The following is a 19,358-nucleotide window of genomic DNA, read 5'->3' on the forward strand; positions in this document are numbered from 1 at the left end:
CTTTATTTTAGTAGTAATTCTACCACTCAAGGTTGTTATGAGAATTATAGTGCCAAGCAGAATATTTGCACCTAGAAAATACTCAAAAATTGTTTTCTTACTGCTATGGTCTGAATGTTTGTGTCCCCCCAAAACTCCTATATTGAAGTCCTAACTCCCAAGGTGATGATATTTGGAAATGGGGTCTTTAGGAGATGATTAGGTCATGAGAATGGAAGCCTGAGAGAGATCCCTTGCCACTTTCACCACATGAGGACGGAGTGAGAATGTGCTGTCTGTGAACCAGCAAGCAGGTGCTAACCAGATACTGAATCTGCCTGCACATGGATCTTGGACTTCCCAGGGTCCAGAAATGTGAGAAGTAAACGTTGTTTATAAGCTACCAGTTTGTGGCGTTTTATTACAGTTGCCCAAATAAACTAAGATACTCATTTTTTTCCCCATTTTTTTTCTTTAACTAGGTCTTTCTCATTATTTCTTTAAGGTTAAGGAGTTTGATAGTCATGCTGGTTTTTGAAATAAATAAATGCAAAGTTGTTGACTTTCTCCCCACACTTTCTTCAGGAGCACTAACAATATCCCATGAGCATTATGAACATGAGTGAAAAAAATCACCAGACACCCAACATTCTGTTAAACATGCTGAACATCAGCCGTGCTGCATTCTCAGCTAGCAGAAATACTGCCTGGAGTTTGTTAATGAATGGGATTATTCCAGTAGCTCTCCCTACTGTTGAACCATCTCCCCAGTTATCCTCCATTCTCCTGCCAGTCTTAATGACTTGTAGCTTCTGAGATAACATCAAAAAGAAGTGCATGGGGATTGATGAAGAGCTCATCTGACAAAAAGCTGGGGGGGGGGTTCAGGTAGAAGGGAATGTTTGTGCTTAGAGTAATTGAGGGAAGCTGATTGTCTATTGAAGGGGACTCCCGTTGGTAACTCTTTTATAGTAAGAAAGTTGGAGCAGTTAATAATACAGGAAGAAAGTTGAAATATGTATTGCCGTACCAGCATTCCAATCAACTCTTTAATAATTATGAGAAAATGTGGGAAATATGTTCAGTATATTTAGAATCTGAATGGAATCTTATTTAAATTATTACTAGCACTAAAAAAAGATAACATTGAGTTACCTCAGTATTTGACTAAATTTATGTTAAGAATTCCAAAATATAACTTTAAGAATTTCATGATGGGTATAGTAACCAGATATTAGGCTTCAGAAGGAGTTCTTAGAACTTTTTTAAAAATTATGAACAAAGTAAAAGAGGTATGCTCTTATTTAAAAATTCATTCACTAAAAACTAGAGCCTCTGTATGACAAATTGGAGAAATGACTCTACTTAAGATATCTTAAAGTCAGCTGAGTGTGGTGGCTCATGCCTGTAATCCCAGCACTTTGGGATGCCAAGGTGGGTAGATCACAAGATCAGGAATTAGAGCAGCTTGGCCAACATATTAAAACCCCATCTCCACTAAAAATACAAAAATTAGCCTGGTACAGTGGTGGGTGCCTGTAATCCCAGCTACTTGGGAGGCTGAGGTAGGCGACTTGCTTGAACCCAGGGGGAGAAGGTTGCAGTGAGTCAAGATCCTGCCACTGGGCTTCAGTGTGGGTAACAGAGCGAGACTTTGACTCAAAAAATAAAAATTTTGAGATACATTCCATCGATACCTAGTTTATTGAGAGTTTTTAGCATAAAGGGCTGTTGAATTTTGTTGAAGGCCTTCTCTGCATCTATTGAGATAATCATGTGGTTTTTGTCTTTGGTTCTGTTTATGTGATGGATTATGTTTATAGATTTCTGTATGTTGAACCAGCCTTCCATCCCTGGGATGAAGCCTACTTGATTGTAATGGATAAGCTTTTTGATGTGCTGTTGCATTCAGTTTGCCAGTATTTTATTGAAGATTTTTCCATCAATGTTCATCATGGATATTGGCCTGAAATTTTTTTTTTTAGTTGTGTCTCTGCCAGGGTTTGGTATCAGGATGTTGCTGGTCTCATAAAATGATTTAGGGAGTATTCCCTGTTTTAATATTGTTTGCCATGCTCATGGTTAGGAAGAATCAATATCGTGAAAATGGCCATACTGCCCAAAGTAATTTATAGATTCAATGCTATTCCCATCAAGCTACCATGGACCTTCTTCACAGAACTGGAAAAAACCACCTTAAACTTCATATGGAACCAAAAAAGAGCCCGCTTAGCCAAGACAGTCCTAAGAAAAAAGAACAAAGCTGGAGGCATCACGCTACCTGACTTAAAACTATACTGCAAGGCTACAGTAATCAAAACAGCATGGTACTGGTACCAAAACAGAGACATAGACCAATGGAATGGTCTGTGGAACAGAACACAGGCCTTAGAAGTAATGCCACACACCTACAGCCATCTGATCTTTGACAAACCTGACAAAAACAAGCAATGGGGAAAGGATTCCCTGTTTTGTTTTTGTTTGTGTTTTTTTGTTTTTTGAGACAGAGTTTCGCTCTTGTTACCCAGGCTGGTGTGCAATGGCGCAATCTCGGCTCACTGCAACCTCCGTCTTATGGGTTCAAGCAGTTCTTCTGCCTCAGCCTCCCGAGTAGCTGGGACTACAGACGTGTGCCACCATGCCCAGCTAATTTTTGTATTTTTAGTAGAGATGGGGTTTCACCATGTTGACCAGGATGGTCTCAATCTCTTGACCTCATGATCCACCCGTCTCGGCCTCCCAAAGTGCTGGGATTATAGGTGTGAGCCACCACAGGATTCCCTGTTTAATAAATAGTGTTGGGAAAATGGGCTAACCATATGCAGAAAGCTGAAACTGGACCCATTACTTACTCCTTATACAAAAATTAACTCCAGATGGATTAAATATTTAAACATAAGACCTAACACCATAAAAACCCCTGAAGAAACTATACAATACCATTCAGGACATAGGCATAGGCAAGGACTTCATGACTAAAACATCAAAAGCAATGGCAACAAAAGCCAAAATAGGCAAATGAGATCTAGTTAAACTCCAGAGCTTCTGTACAGCAAAAGAAACAATCATTAGAGTGAACCAGCAACCAACAGAATGGGAAAAATTTTTGCAAGCTACCCACCTGACAAAGGGCTAATATCCAGAATCTACAAAGAACTAAAACAGATTTACAAGAAACAAACAAACAAACCCATTCAAAAGTGGGCTAAGGATATGAACAGACACTTTACAAAGAAGACATATATGAGGCCAAGAACCATATGAAAAAGTGCTCATCATCACTGGTCATTAGAGAAATGCAAATCAAAACCACATTGAGATACCATCTCAGGCCAGTTAGAACGGTAATCATTGAAAAATCTGGAGATAACAGATGATGAAGAGGATGTGGAGAAATAGGAACAGTTTTACACTATTGGTGGGAGTGTAAATTAGTTCAGCCATTGTGGAAGACAGTGTGGCGATTCTTCTAGGACCTAGAAATAGAAATTCCATTTGACCCACCAATCCCATTACTGGGTATATAACCAAAGGAGTATAAATCGTTCTATTATAAAGATACATGCAGACTTATGTTCATTGTGGCACTGTTTATAATAGCAAAGACTTAGAACCAACCCAAATGCTCATCAAGGATAGACTGGATAAAGAAAATGTGGCACATATACACCATGGAATACTATGCAGCCATAAAAAAGGATGAGTTCGTGTTCTTTGCAGGACATGGATGAATCTGGAAACCATCATTCTCAGCAAACTGACACAAGAACAGAAAACCAAACACTGCATGTTCTCACTCATAAGTGGGTGTTGAACAATGAGAACACATGGACACAGGGAGGGGAGCATCATACACTGGGGTCTGTTGTGGGAGGTGGGGGCCTCGGGGAGTGATAGCAGGGGGTCAGAGGTTGGGGAGGGACATATTAGGAGAAATACCTAATATAGGTAACGGGGGATGGAGGCAGCAAACCACCATAGCATGTGTATACCTATGTCACAGTCCTGCAAGATCTGCACATGTACCCCAGAACTTAAAGTGTAATAAAATAAAAAAAAGATACCTTAATGTTTTGTGGAGGTATAACATTAAAAAGTTTCAATAAAATGTTTTTCTTTTCCTTTCGTACTCCTAATATTTTATCTTCGTCTTATGAAGGCTAATCACACTTATTTTTCTTACAAATTACTGAAGCAAAGTGGCCAGGTTTAAAAAAAAAAATAAAAAGCAGAAAGGAAGGAAAGTGTGGGTTCAAATTAAACCTGGAGGACCTGATAAGGGGTGAAAAGTAAATCAACATTTATAATATGAGTGCTTGAAATGTTATTCTTGGCACCTTGGACATGTTATTTAGTCCTGAAAATAACTCAGGGAGGTAGTATTATAGTCCTCATTTTACATAAACGCTGAAAATTACATTTTAAATGTATTTTGAGCACTAGTGACAGGGTATTCATGATTGTTGGTTGTGTATAGCTTCCTTGTAGTGCCCAATTAGGCAAACATTATCTAGATCAAGGATGTCCAATTTTTTGGCTTTCCTGGGCAACATTGGAAGAAGAGTAATTGTCTTGGGACACAACATAAAATACACTAACATTAACATAGCTGATGAGCTTTAAAAAAAATAGCAAAAAAAAACATCTCACAATGTTTTAAGAAAGTTTATGGATTTGTGTTGGGCCACATGCAAAACTGTCCTGGGCTGCGTACAGCCCGTGAGCCACAGGGTGGGCAAGCTTGATCTTGACAAAGAATATTGGGTCTGTCTCTTGAGTCCTTTCAGTTCACCTGGACCTTCCTTCATGTACTTAAACATTGAGAGATTTTTCTAAGCATATTGACACCTTTTCATCAATACATTTTCTTTAAACAATTAACCAATTAGGTATTTATTTGATACATATGTTCCTTCCACTGTGTGGTAAATCCAACAGAAAAAAAAATTAGGTTCTTGGTCTTCAAAGAAAGTTTGTTCTTTTTAGGGATGCAATATGAACCTATTTGAGGGATCCAATACAGTACCAAAATGCTACATCTTATAGCATCAATAATTAAAACTGTACTGTTCAGGAAGAAGTCATCTTTGCTAGCTGGAATACATAGGGAGTTCTCATAAAAAAGTAAAGCTTGCATTTTGCTTTGATGTTTCTCTGGCTTAAGGATGGAGAAATGGTCTAGGAGTAGGCAGGAGAACGTGGACATCCTGATCATATGTGATGTTAAGAAAAGCATTTATCTAAAGTAGTTTGAAACTCTGAGATCAAAGATATATTTTGTACTCAAAATATATCTTTCAGTGCAACCTGTCCTGTTTTTGCTGTCAGTAATGCTTACTTCTGGGATAAATATTATCTCTAGAAGTCATCATTTAAAATGTCTGTGTCTGTATCTTTTGAATAGGCCAAGAGTGGGTTTTTCTCTGACGAGAATAAAAAGAAGGCATGAAGATAAAATATGATCCATTGTAAAAAAAAAAAAAAAAAAGGCATGAATGCAGAGGCGATAACAAAGCAGAGACATCAATGTCATGTTTTATTTTGAAATATCCAATGTTAGGAGCTTAATAAGGAAATAAGCCTGTCATTAGAATAATTTACTATTAGTAATTTACTAATATCTCTAACAACAGTAAAGATATGCATTTCATACATATTTTTGACTTTTGAATAAACAAACTAGCTTAACTGGCATGAACAAGGTTTTCTTTTGGATACCTGTTGAGTATTGTCATTAACCGCTTTAATAGTACAGCTAGCTCATGTCAGAATGTGTATGTGACTTCAGCCTCAGGTTATTGACTCACTTCTAAAACAAAAATCAAATGGGAGGTATGAAGTTCAAAACATATTCTTGAAATGTTCTGGCTATGGAAATATTGAACCAAAATATTCTAGTTTTGGGTGTTGTGTGAAAAATGTTATTCCAAATCAACATTTTCCTAAGTTGATTTCATGAAATAAAGCTTCCATGGGAAATTACGAGATGTTATATGAGCAGCAGAAGGAGTTTCTGTGGTGAAGTAAATTTGGGAAACACTTATTCATGTAAACAGAGTTTCTGTTTACTTGTTCTTGCTGCAAGAACACCTAGAACATCTAACATGCTGGCGTACATTGTGGTTTCCAAGAGGTGAATTGACAAAGCAATTTTTTTTCAATTTGTATTTGACCCTGGGAGTAATGTTCTATGGAAAGCACTTTAGAAAATGTTCTAACATGAATTTGAAATTCTAAAAGCTATCTGTAGATAAGATATTAATGCTTTTTCAAAGGGAAAAACCCTGAATTTAATATATATACATGCAACATTAATTTGAAACAGGCTATTTCAAATAAACCCAATACATCTATATTTTGAATTCCACATTTGTGGAACAGAATCAAAGAAAATATATAAGACTTCTAACTCTGAGGTTTTACAACTACGAGTTCACTGGGGAGACCCTTTATCTTGCGACTACTTTCAGCCACGTGAGCAGTCACAGTATGAAAATATACCAGCACAAAAGTCTGTGCTGTAGGAGAAGTAACCTTTTTTCCTGCTACATGTAATGTAGATACTTCTTTTACTATTCTTTCCTGCAGGCTATTTAATTTCCTGCAGGCTATTTAATTTCCTGCAGTGTTTGTTGATAAATTTTTAACATATCTGGACCAGCTAACAAAAGATGAGCTACCAGAGACTGACCTTGTGTTTAATCCGTCTACAGCAATGTTTCATTCATACAGGGTCTAACCGTGTGCCACTAATTATAGCTGCAATTAGCCCCAGAGTGTAGGTTCGGCGTTAACAGCAACTTGATGAATGGTTGGCCACTTTATAAACTAGCATTGGCACCTTCTCCTTGAATTGTTCACACTAAATCTAATGTGTTTATATTCTTTCTGTGTTTAGTGCTTTGTGAATGATCTTGTTAATTTGCTATGTATTTTGTGATATCCACACTGAAATATCTTAGCACAAAACTTGGCATAGTTATTGGATTTAAGGATGTGGGTATGTAAACAGAATTCATATATCTCTCTGGGTTTTTTTTTTTTTTTTTTTTTTTTTTTTGTAGAGACATGGTTTCACTATGTTGCCCAGGCTAATCTTAAACTTCTAGGCTCAAGTGATCCTCCCACCTCAGCCTCCTAAATTGATGGGATTATATACGTGAGCCACCATGCCCAATGTTTGGTATGTTTCAAAGGCAAAATCTAAAGTGAGCTTTAACCTGTTCTTTCAGTTATGTCATTGTCCTTTGGAAAGTGGAGGAATAATACAAAACAAAGGAACAGTGATTTCTTACCCTGTCACAGCTACCTATTTGTGTGTATTTTGTTTTGCCTTGACATTACAGTCTAGGAAAAGTAATACTGTTCTGCCTTCTATCTTTAACATGATCGATCATAAGTATGATTTCCAGCACACAAACCAAGCGACATCTTTGTTATCTTTGACTGAATTACAATTTCATACTTATTAAAGTTATTAGATGTGTTGAAATTACCACAATTGGAAAAGCAACCTGACTGTGATTGATTTTTGTTCTTTCTTTACTATATGGGACTGCCTTTGACTTCAAAGTTATCTTAGTTCAGAATAGAGGATAGAATAGGAACCTGTGAAATGATTCATGGGAGGAGATGGAAGTAAATGATTAGTTCATGTGCCTCTAGACTCCAGTAACGGCATAAATCCTTAGGGCAGTTCTTTAATGTCAGCCTGAATGCCTGCCTGTGTCAAATCACATATAGACTAGCACATATTATGAATTAAATCTGGGGAATGAACAAAAATTCCTTTATACAGTTGTTCACTTTCAAACGATGTCACATAGGCTTGAAGATACAGGAGGAAAGCAAAATATTGCTCTCATTTAGCCATAAAAACTGTATTTGCATGTTTATAAACACAAAGACCATTCACATAAGGCTAAGCACCTTTTTGGAACAAGAGAAAACATGGTTAATTGATTGTGGACTAAGGTCTATCTGTGACTTCTCAGGTCCACAAACTACTTTATTCCTAGATTGAAAATTGTTAAGGTCTGTTGATTCTTAAAATAATGAGGAAGGCAATGAATATATAGCATGCTTATTACTGTGTCATTTAAATCATTGAATTTTATACAGCCCTTCTCTCCCTGGAGAATAAAACTTAATATGTGCGGTTTCCTTTGCATTATATGATACACGTTGAAGAATATTCTCTTAGGGAGTTAATATCACAAGTTGAAAAACAGTTCCTTCTTTCCTTCGTCATTCTTAACAGAAGTCACCAAGGAGTACCAGACATGCTAATGTATTCAGCTGGCCACTACCAAATCACAGGCCCCAAACAGAGGAAAGAAAGTCGTCAATGAAGAGACAAGAACTAACTGTAACACAATGAAAATAAGACAGCCCAACAACAGGAATTCCTCTTTGATAAGTGATGGGGAAGTCACACTCTAACAGCAGGTCTCATTGTCAGAAACACTATTATCAGATGCAAAAGTACAAAGATCTGGACAAGGTGTACCTTCCTTTCCTTGTTCCACTGGTGCTCTCTTGAGCCCTCTACTCTCCGCCACCCAATGCCCAGAATGCTACAGGTGACCTGTAACCCCTCTGAAAATGCTGTTTTCTGATGGGAACCCTGGGAATACTGCCCTTCAACAGGAAACTGGGTGGTGATCCACCTACATGAAAAGTCATCACCAATTCCTGTTCCTTCTCTGCTGAAGCCAATGTAATGCTAAAGAAACCCAAATTTCTAAAACATCCTGTCTCATCAAATCCTTTTTTTTTTTTTTTTTGAGATGGAGTCTTGCTCTGTTGCCTAGGCTGAAGGGCAATGGCATGACCTCAGCTCACAGCAACCTCCACCTCCCGGTTTCAAAGGATTCTTCCACCCCAGCTTCCTAAGTAGCTGGAATTACAGGCACCTGCCATCATGCCCAGCTAATTTTTGTAGAGACAAGGTTTTACCATGTTTTCCAGGCTGGTCTTGAACTCCTGACCTCAGGTGATCCATTCGCCTCCCAAAGTGCTGGGTTTATAGGTGTAAGCCACCACTCCTGGCCCCATCAACTCCTTCTGTTAGAAAGAAGGTTTTGTTACCTCTTTGAGCATTTGTAAAAGCATGCTATGTTTGGCATCTAGGGATGGTCATTTGTATTATGTTTAGTATATCTGTCTTCTGAGAGAATTATTTATATAATGAAGAATGGTAGGAAAAAACAAATCTCAAATTTGTGTGGCAAGCTATTCAATATAAATCAACCCAGGGGGAGAATGCTATACAAAGTAATAAAGGCAGCTCTTACCTGAAAGAAAATAAAAACTTTTTAGGAAAAAAAAGCAAGGTTAGGTGTGGTGGCTCATGTCTGTAATCCTAGCACTTTGGGAGGCCAAAGCAGGTGGATCAGCTGAGGTCAGGAGTTCAAGACCAGCCTGTCCAACATGGTGAAACCTCATCTCTACTAAAAATACAAAAATCAGCTGGGTGTGGTGGTGCATACTTGTAGTCCCAGCTACTCAGGAGGCTGCAGCAGGAGAATTGCTTGAACCCTGGAGGCAGAGGTTGCAGTGAGCCTAGATCGTGCCATTGCATTCCAGTCTGGGCAACAGTGAGATTCCATCTTAAAAAAAAAAAAAAAAAAAGAATACATTGTAATGGGTGCTAGAAGCAGCTCTCTTTGTGTGTTTCTCTTTATGTGGCACCTTTCATTTAGGATAAGTTTCAAACCCATAGTCCCATTGCTGTGAGTTTGGTCTCTGGAATTGGCAGGTATAGGTAGGAATCTTTATATGTGTGGTCCTGTGTTAATCTCTTCAAGCTTCAGTTTTCTCATATGTGAAACATAATTAACAATAAGATATAAGATACTTTGTAAAACTGTTAGGATTAAAACAGGTGAACGTTCTAGGATTATTCAGCACATGTTGCAAACATTTTTTGTGAGGATTAAGTATGATAAGCCATGTGAAGGTCATAGGTGTGTCCTGCGAGGTCTTCAGTGCACATTAACATCCCTTCTCTCTTCTCCTCCTTAATGAACATTTCTTATCTCCTTCAGGGAAAGCACAGACTGCATGTAGACACTGGAATGGAGGGTGATTGGTGTGGCCTTATTCCTGTTGGACAGCCTTGTACTCAGGTTACAACCACAGGTCTGAAGTGGAACCTCAGTAAGTAGAACCTTTCCATAAAGGAATGATGATTTCTTTTCTTTTTTCTCTTTTTATTTCTTTTCTCTTTCTTTCCTTCTTTTTTTTTAATGTCTCTATGGTCTGTACCTAGCAGGAATTGCTGGGTCATACGATAGCTCTATGTTTAACCTATTGAGGAACTGCCAGACTACCTTCCAGTGTGCCTGAACCATTTTACATTTCTATGTGCAGTATAAATAAGAGCGTTCCAGTTTCTCCACATTCTCACACTTGTTATTGTCTGTTTTCTGTCGTGTAGCCATCCTAGAGCGTGTGAAGGTGGCATCTCGTTGGGGTTTTGATTTCCATTTCTCTTATGTCAAGCATCTTTCCTTGTGCTTAGGGAACATTTATGTATCATCATTGGAGACAAGTCTGTTCAGATCTTTTACCCATATTTTATTTGGCTATTTTTACATTGAGTTTTAAGAGTCCTTTATATATTGTAGATACAAGGCCTTTATCCACGTATGTGACTTGCAAAAACTTTTTAGCCCTTGGCTTATATTTTCATTTTCTGAAATTTAATTAACTAAATTAATAAACGTTAATGAAGTCTATGTTTTTTCTTTTATGGATCATACTTTTGGTGTCATAACAAAGAACTCTTTTCCCCACCTTCTTCATGATTTTGTGTATTTGAAAAACCTATTTTACTTTTCTAGAGAAGCAGCAAGTTCTTTTGGTAGTCAAATCTCTGACATAAGATTTGTTGCTCTTACTAAATTTTAAAATGTTTTTTAGTGATTGTGAACTATATTAGGTCCTAGTAGTATTAAAACTATTTGATTTTAAAATATTAAAAAGTAAGGGGCTCCTGTTCATGAAATAAATGCTGATTCCAAAAGGAACCATCAGTCATTGTGAAATGAATCAACTGTAGTCTTTCTAAGAATAGCAATAATTTAACCAAAGAGCTCTGATGGAACATCAAAGGGGTCATCTCCTGATTGACCAATACCACTAAGGTTGTACAAGTAAAATATGGAACTATGTCATTCTTTTCTAACAGGTAAAGAATTTAGATGACCACAGGAAAATAAATCTATTTCCAAGAAATAAATATTTTGAAACAAAAAGACCAAGACCTTTCTATGAGCCACTGCAGAAACAATTAGGAAAAACTAGAAATATTTTGAAACACATGTCTAGAGAGCTCATCAGAATTTGAAAGGACTATGAGAATACATCTCCTCCAGTGCACAGAAATTTATGACAGGCTTTGAAGCTATTTAGCTGAAAATGACATGAACTCTCATTGGAAGCTTTTTTGAAAACATTCTGGCCCAAAACAACTGTTTTATTTTTTGTAGTTCTCATTATTTCCAAGGGCACCCAATCTAGACAGTGGTGAACTTCCTGCTGAATCTTGGAGCGATCATACTTTTCAGGGCTGGCACCACGAAGAGTACTAAGCAAAGTAAAGAGGAACATTGACACTAGGGGCAGGTGCCCCAGCTTCCTTTTTCTTACAGTAATTAAAAAGAGTCATACATTAGACATGATTCTTGGATCTTTAGAATGTCATTTGATCCTGTATTTCCCACAATAACATACACATTATATTAGTCCATTCTCATATTGCTGTAAAGAACTACCTGAGACTGGGTAGTTTATGAAGAAAAGAGGTTTACCTGACTCACAGTTATGCAGGCTTACCAAGAAGCATGACCAGGAGGCCTCAGGAAACTTACAATCATGGTGGAAGGTGAAAGGAAAGCAGGCACCTTCTTCACATGGCAGTAAGAGAGAATGAGAGTGATGGAGGAGGTGCCACACACTTTAAACCATCAGGTCTCATTAGAAGTCATTCACTACCATGAGAACAGCAAGAGGGAAGCCCGCCCCCATGATTCAGTCACCTCCCACCAGGTTCCTCTACCAACATTAGGAATTACAATTCAACATGAGGTTTGGGTGGGGACATGGGTCAAATCATAGCACACATCCTAATTCTGTGTAAGGTTTTCTCTGGTAAGGGGGCCTTCAGCATGATGAGGGCAGGGCTCTTAACCTTCCTGAGATAACTTTTGATCCTGCCTGCATGCAATATACCATTACTTATTTATATAGTTACACATCACTTTGACTTTTAAAGTAATTATTTTTTCTACAACATCATAAAAAATAAAAAAATAAAGTTAATGGAATATACAAAACAATAAAGTTGAAACACAAAGTGCTTCATCAGTTACCTGTTGTAAAACTGCAAATTCATGGGGTCTTCTGATAGGTAATATTGTCTCGTTAAAAGTTAATAAAAGTAAATGTGGTATCATGTTGACTTGAAGAAAAGTGGGTAGATTTCATTCACAGAGAGGGTCCCTGCTTTCCTCAGTGCTGTTATTTGTGAACGCAGAGCCCTGAGGTCGGGGTCATTTTGTCAGTCATGGCTACAAAGGGACAGGGTGAAGGTGGGCTTGCAGAAAGAGGAAGAAGATGCAGACACTTAGTCGGGGGCAGCTCACTTCTTGGGTTAATGGGAGTAAGCAAGTCCTTGTGAACAAACTTGTCAAGGTCCTCAGGTGTGGCCTTATGGCTTGATCTCTACCAATCTACACCCACTCTAAGTACATGATGCCAGACGTTCTAAAAGTAGTCAGATTTATCTGTTACTAGTTTGCAATATTTCACATGCCATTCTAATGTTAAAAAAAATCGTTTGAATGAAAACCTAGGTGCTGATCAACCAGGAGTGATACTTTTCAAATATTATTGAAGCTACCTATATGTACAGTCTTTTATTTCATAGCAATATGCTATGAATATTCTTTGACTTGTGTCTTGTACAAGAGTTTCCCTGGGATATATACAGTTGGGAGTAAAATAGCTGTGTCATAGACAATCACATCTTTACCTTTATGAGATACACCATATCGCTCTGCACAGTGGTTGTACCAATGTGCACTCAGCTGAGGAGTACGTAAAAGTTCCCCTGTTCTAGAAAATCAAACACCGCATGTTCTCACTCATAGGTGGGTGTTGAACAATGAGAACACATGGACACAGGGAGGGGAGCATCACACACTGGTGTCTGTAGGGGGGAAATAGGGGAGGGACAGGGGGGAGTGGGGAGTTGGGGAGAGATAGCATGGGAAGAAATGCCAGATATAGGTGATGGGGAGGAAGGCAGCACATCACACTGCCATGTGTGTACCTATGCAACAATCTTGCATTTTCTTCACATGTACCCCAAAACCTAAAATGCAATTAAAACAAAAAGTTCCCCTGTTCTATATCAACAATTCTTGCTGTTATCAAACTTAATCATTTTTTGCCAGCCTGATGAGTGTAAATGATATGTTTTTATGGTCTCTGCTGATAAGGATAAGCGTCTTTTTGTAGTTATTATTCATGCTGGTTTCTTCTGTGAATCGCTTTCTTTTGCCTATTTTTCCATTGGGATGTTAATTCTCAGAAGTTCCGAAGACTGTCTTTTTCCTGGCTATACTTTGGCTTTTCAGTTTGTTTATGGTGTTTTTATGTGAACAGAGGTTACTGAGTTAAATGTAGTCAAAATTGACCAGATTTGTAATTTTTGTGTAAGTCGTCTTTCTATTCCCTATAGTCATAAAGATACTCTCATTTAAGTTTTACGTTTCATGTTTGGGTCTTTTCTTTCACCCGAAATTGACTTTTGTGTATGATATAAGATAATGATTGTTCTAGCATCATTTATTATCCTTTCTCCAGTGATTTTCAGTGTAGCACAGGTGTTCATATGTATGGGTATGTTTCTTGGATCTGTTTTGTTCCCTTGGCTTACCTACTTCTTCCTGTACTGAAGCCATACTGCCTTCATTACCATAGCTTTATAATAAATACTGAAATGTGTTAAGTCCTCAAACCTTGTTCTTCAAAATTGTCAGGCTATTACAGGCTTTTTGCTCTTCTTTATGAATTTTAGAAGTAACTTGACCAGTGTCTCTCTCACACAATTCTGTCATAATTTTTACTGCAATTACTTTTAATGCATAGATGATTAATTTGGGAAGAACAGAATGATTGACGAAGAAAATTTCTACATGAAATTGAGTCTTTGTATCCACAAATTTAGTTTAGCTCTCTATTTACTTAGAAGTTATAAATTCCTTTCAATATTTTATAATTTTCTCTATAAATATCCTATGCATCTTTTATAAGGTTTATTTCTATAAACCATATATTTTGTGTTCCTAGTATAAATTATACTTTAAAAAAATACATTTTCTGTTTGTTGGTGAGATATAGACATGTAATTGATTTTTGTCTGTTATGTTAATATATTGATGAACAGTTATTATTTCTGCAACTGTGACTATAGAGTCACTTGGTTTTCTATACACAATCATATTTCTGTTAATAATCAAGTTTTCTTCTGCAGTCTGTAACAAATAGAATTGTTTTAAGTTATTATAATGGACTGAAATGGTGGTTTCCTCACATAACAATGTGCAGAGGTAAGTACTTATAGGGCAATGATTCCCTCAGCCTTTGTCTCAAAATCTAAGATGTCTGTTGCAACTTAAGCTGTATCGTGCCCCACTGGGTATCAGAAGATAGGAAAGGGAAGGGAGCAGGAAGGGTTTGTAACAGGGATCAGAGGCATCAGAGGCATCAGAGATTCCCAGCATTCTCAGAAACCTTTGCTGCGTGTCATCTTTTGCCTCAGTGACCAAAACTGTATCAGTAGCCACCCTAGTTTCAAGGGAGACTGCACGTGCAATTTTTTATCCAAGTACATTGTCACTCCAAATAAAACAGAGGTTCCATCAGTAAGGAAGAAGAGAATGACTAGGAGTCTGCTCTTCTGTCAAAAAAATGCCTTTGCTTCATTCATCATCTTGAACATTTTATCTATGTGTATCATAAAAAATTTATTTTAGCTTTCTTTCAGCCATATTCATATGGATTGCTGTTGCTTCTCTTGAAAAATCTACAATCAATGAAATTCTTGTTTATAATCTGTCAGATGTTCTCTAGACCTTATGTTTTGCCTTGATATTCTAAAGTTTTGCAACAATATGTTTACATGTAACCTTTCTTTTGTTCCAGTTGCTTTTTATTCAGTCTGATAATTGGCGTAGTTCATCAATTCTGAAAATTCTTAGCCATTTCTCTTCTTTGATTGCTTCCCCTCCTTTTTTTTTTCTATTCTTTTCTCCTTGAACTGTTAGTAAACAAATTAGTCCTCAGCATCCCTTTTCCTTGTTTATTCTTTGTGCAGTCTAGGTTGTTGTTTGTTTTTTTCTCATTTCTCTTTTCACTATTTCTGTCTTTGGCTGTTTCTTATCTGCCATTTAATGATTGGGTTTTGAATTTAATAGATTTATTTTTCACTCTTTTTTATCCCAAAAAATGTAAGATCACATCTTGTTTGTTGCCAATGTTTTAGTTATAATTTTTAAAAATACGTAAGCAGGCTGGGTGCAGTGACTCACATCTGTAATCCCAACACTTTGGGAGGCTGAGGCAGGCAGATCACGAGGTCAGGAGATCAAGAACATCCTGGCCAACATGGTGAAACTCTGTCTCTACTAATAAGCTGGGCATGGTGGCATACACCTGTAGTCCCAGCTACTCGGGAGCCTGAGTCAGGAGAATCTCTTGAACCCAGGAGGCAGAGGTTGCAGGGAGCTGAGATCGCGCCACTGCACTCCAGCCTGGTGACAGAGTGAGACTCCATCTCAAAAAATAAACAACAACAAAACACACACATGTGCACACACACACACACACACACACACTCTCAAGGGGTTGAGGTTTATTTTTTTAGTTTTTGCCTCTGTCAAAGCCCACGCTGATGTAGATGTTTCCTTGTTCTGAACCTTTTCTGGCAGACCAGTTATTTCCTAGTTACTATGGTCTGAAGGTTTCTGCCCTCCTTCCCCCAATTCATATGTTGAAACTTAATCATCAATGTGATGTTATCAGGAGGTGGAGACATCAGAAGGTGACTAGATCATGAATCCCTCATTTAGGGATTAGTGCCCTTATAAAAGAGGCCTCATGAGAGAGACACCTTGCCTCTTCTACCACTCAGTAAGAAGGCACCATTTATAGTGGACCCTCTCCGGATGCCAAATCTGTGGTGCCTTGATCTTGTAATTCTCAACCTCCAGAACTGTAAGCAATAAATTTCTGATGTTTGTAAGCTACCTAGTTTATGGCATTTTATTACAGTTGCCCAAATAGACTAAGACACAAGTCTACCCTTCTATTAAAGATGTAGCACAGAATTTATATAGAACCTCAGTCCTAGCTCTTACTTTATCGAGGCCCAACATCTTGATTCTTGATTGACATGTATCTGAAAAGAAGGGCATCTTAGTTAAGGAAAGAAGCCAACATTCTCTTTGCAGGTACCCTGTTTTCCAGCTCCTTCAATTTTACACCACTAGAGAGTTTATTTTCTTGTGAATAACTCTCAAGACTAACAAGCTTAGCATGTTAGTCACAGAATATTTATAATAAATTATATATTATGTCTAGGAGTCTGGTATCAGAAGAATTTCAGGATATATAGGCTACCATATATCCAGAATGAAAATCTTTCATATCTCCTAATTGAGGTTGCTTGAGTAGGACAAGTGTAGAATCAGGGAACCCTCTGAAGGGGAAAAATTAACAGCAAAGGCTCTGGCAAGGTTTTTCAGAGGGTATAATTATATTTTGAAGTGACTCTACTCAAACTTTGACTCATGGAAACATATAAAGACAAATCATTATTTTAAACATTCCAACACTCATATTTTCACCTTTGGGAAATCTGAATTCCAGAGTTACTCTGATTTTTGAAGTTCCAAATGGAGGCACTGCTAATCCTAATCATTAGGAATCCAGCCCCTTTTTGTATATTTTTCAGAACCCAGCACACTGGCTTCTGCCTGCTGATAGCTTCATCCTCCCCATTCTCTTGTCCTCCTACTCAGCCATGTTCCATACTCTAAATATTCCCAGAACAAAGATTCTCTTCAATAATTTACTAAAGCTACCCAGTTTTTCAAACTCTCCTGCCAGGAGATAGCTACTTAATGTATTTATAAATTTGTGTTAATGGGTATTAATAGCTCAAAGTTGGGTTTCCTTCCAAGATAATCCTGGTGAATTTAGCAGGGTGTATTTAGGTTGATACTCAATGTAATACCTATACAGTCGAGTAGCAGTATACTCTGTGTACGGGTTTGTGATTATTTCTAGAAGTTTTTGACTTTTCACAAAGGATGGGAACAATAATCAGAATTGTAATATTAATATTCATATGATATTTAAAAATTTTTAAAGTCCTTTAAATATTACCATAGGTCTGTGTGACAGATTGGATTGTCTGTATTTTTCGGATATGGAAATAGTAGTTAAAAGCTCTAATTGGCCTACATTTACATAATTATGGATTAATGCACTCAAAATTTGAAATCAAGTCTTCAGTACTATTTATCTTTGTATCCAATTAGTAAGTGAAGGATTTATATAAAATAAGCAGATGTTTTAAACATTTACTGAAATGAATTTTGGTCAAAGAGAAGATAGGAGAAAGGTAACTAGATGGGAAAGCAAAGATGATATGAAAGAGAAGAATGGAAAGTAATGGCAAGAAAAATGAAATTCTGAGGGACAGAACTTTTAACTCTTCTACGCTTTTGCCTAAGGAAAGAATTAAATGGAGTTGCCTTCTTTTTTGCCCAGGCCTCTTTGTATAGCACTCATATTGAGATTGAAATTATGTATTCATTGTTCTTTCATGTTTTTTTTTCAAAGAAATAAAGAAATAAATGACAGAAGGAAATAATTTCTCAGCATTGACTAAAAGAGACCCAACTCTTTTAACCTAGGGGAAAGAGTTTTAAAGAGAGAAGCTATGAGAAAACAGTTTGAAAAGATTTTTTCATCTCTCTGAAAATAAAAAAGCTATAATAAGCATATACAGGTACCATGGTTTTCTGCAGGAGTTTTCTGTGAAAATTTTTAAGTGCCAACCTAACAAGGGAACAGTTCATGCATCTGTAAAATTACACTTGCTAATAATGCATTTTCAGTGAGAAATGCTGTTAATTCTCCCTCCATTGTAACTCACAAAGCAATTGTAGGCATTTGTCATAGTACAGCTATAGCTATTCCCACTTAGGTTATAACCTCTTGTGAACTAGTGCTTCTAATGTGTGAGATGTTTTATGTTTTTAGATGTCTTTGTTATTATATTAATTATTGATATTCCAGACTAGTGCTCAAAAAGACACTCTGAAACTGTGACATCAGTATTTCTTGTCTGAGTCAGGGACAATGTCTTTCATATGGTAAGTTTTCTGTAATCAATGACTTACTCTTAATTGAATTAAAGATGTTAAAATTTTTCCAGAAAAAAAACTTTTCTCAAGTTAACAAGTTGGTGAAATGATTTCATTTTATTACATTTAGGATGACATTGATTGTAAGATATGTATTATTTTATGTATACCAAGAAAAAAATACTAATTATAATTGCAGAGATGTAGGAAAATAATACATATTAGAACTGATGAAAATTAATAGATCAAACAGAAATGTAATTGATTTATTTAAGTTCCTTATAGATTCTGTATATTAGACCTTTGTCAGATGCATAGTTTGCAAATATTTTCTCCCACTCTGTAGGTTATTTACTCTCTTGATAGTTTCTTTTGCTCTGTGAAAGCTCTTTAGTTTAATTAGGTCCCATTTGTCAATTTTTGTTTTTGTTGCAATTGCCTTTAGTGTCTTTGTCGTGAAACCTTTGCTAGATTCTATGTCCAGAATGGTATTTCTTAGTTATCCCCAGGATTTTTAGAGTTTTAGGTTTTACATTTAAGTCTTTACTCCATCTTGAGTTGATTTTTGTATATAGTTTGAGGAAGGGGTCCAGTTTCAATCTTCTACATATGGCTAGCCAGTTAGCCCAGCACCATTTATTGAATAGGGAATCTTTTTCCCATTGCTTGTTTTTGTCAGCTTTGCTGCAGATCACATGGTTATTGGTGTGTGGTATTACTTCTGGGCTTTCTATTCTGTTCCTTTGCTCTATGTATCTGTTTTTATTCCAGTACCATGCTGTTTTGGTTACTGTAGCCTTATAGCATGGTTTGAAGTCAGGTGCTGCCTCCAGCTTTGTTCATTTTGCTTAAGAATGCCCTGGCTATTTAGACTATTTTTTTTTTTTTTTGGTTCCATATAAACTTTAAAATGGTGTTTTCTGGTTCTGTGAA

General features: G+C 37.0%; 1 protein-coding gene across 1 annotated transcript in view; it reads left to right on the forward strand.

The window, feature by feature from the left end:
• Positions 1 to 19,358, forward strand: part of TPK1 (thiamin pyrophosphokinase 1) — a 395,367-nt gene that overhangs the window by 276,794 nt on the left and 99,215 nt on the right. Inside the window, exon 8 of the mRNA XM_012447567.2 lies at positions 10,029 to 10,140. Within this exon, the coding sequence (XP_012302990.2) occupies positions 10,029 to 10,140 (112 nt within the window). The remainder of the gene's footprint in view (positions 1 to 10,028; positions 10,141 to 19,358) is intronic.

Source organism: Aotus nancymaae, unplaced genomic scaffold (assembly GCF_030222135.1).
Source record: "Aotus nancymaae isolate 86718 unplaced genomic scaffold, 86718_ANA_hifiasm-v0.15.2.pri h1tg000002l, whole genome shotgun sequence".
Taxonomy (NCBI): Eukaryota; Metazoa; Chordata; class Mammalia; order Primates; family Aotidae; genus Aotus; species Aotus nancymaae.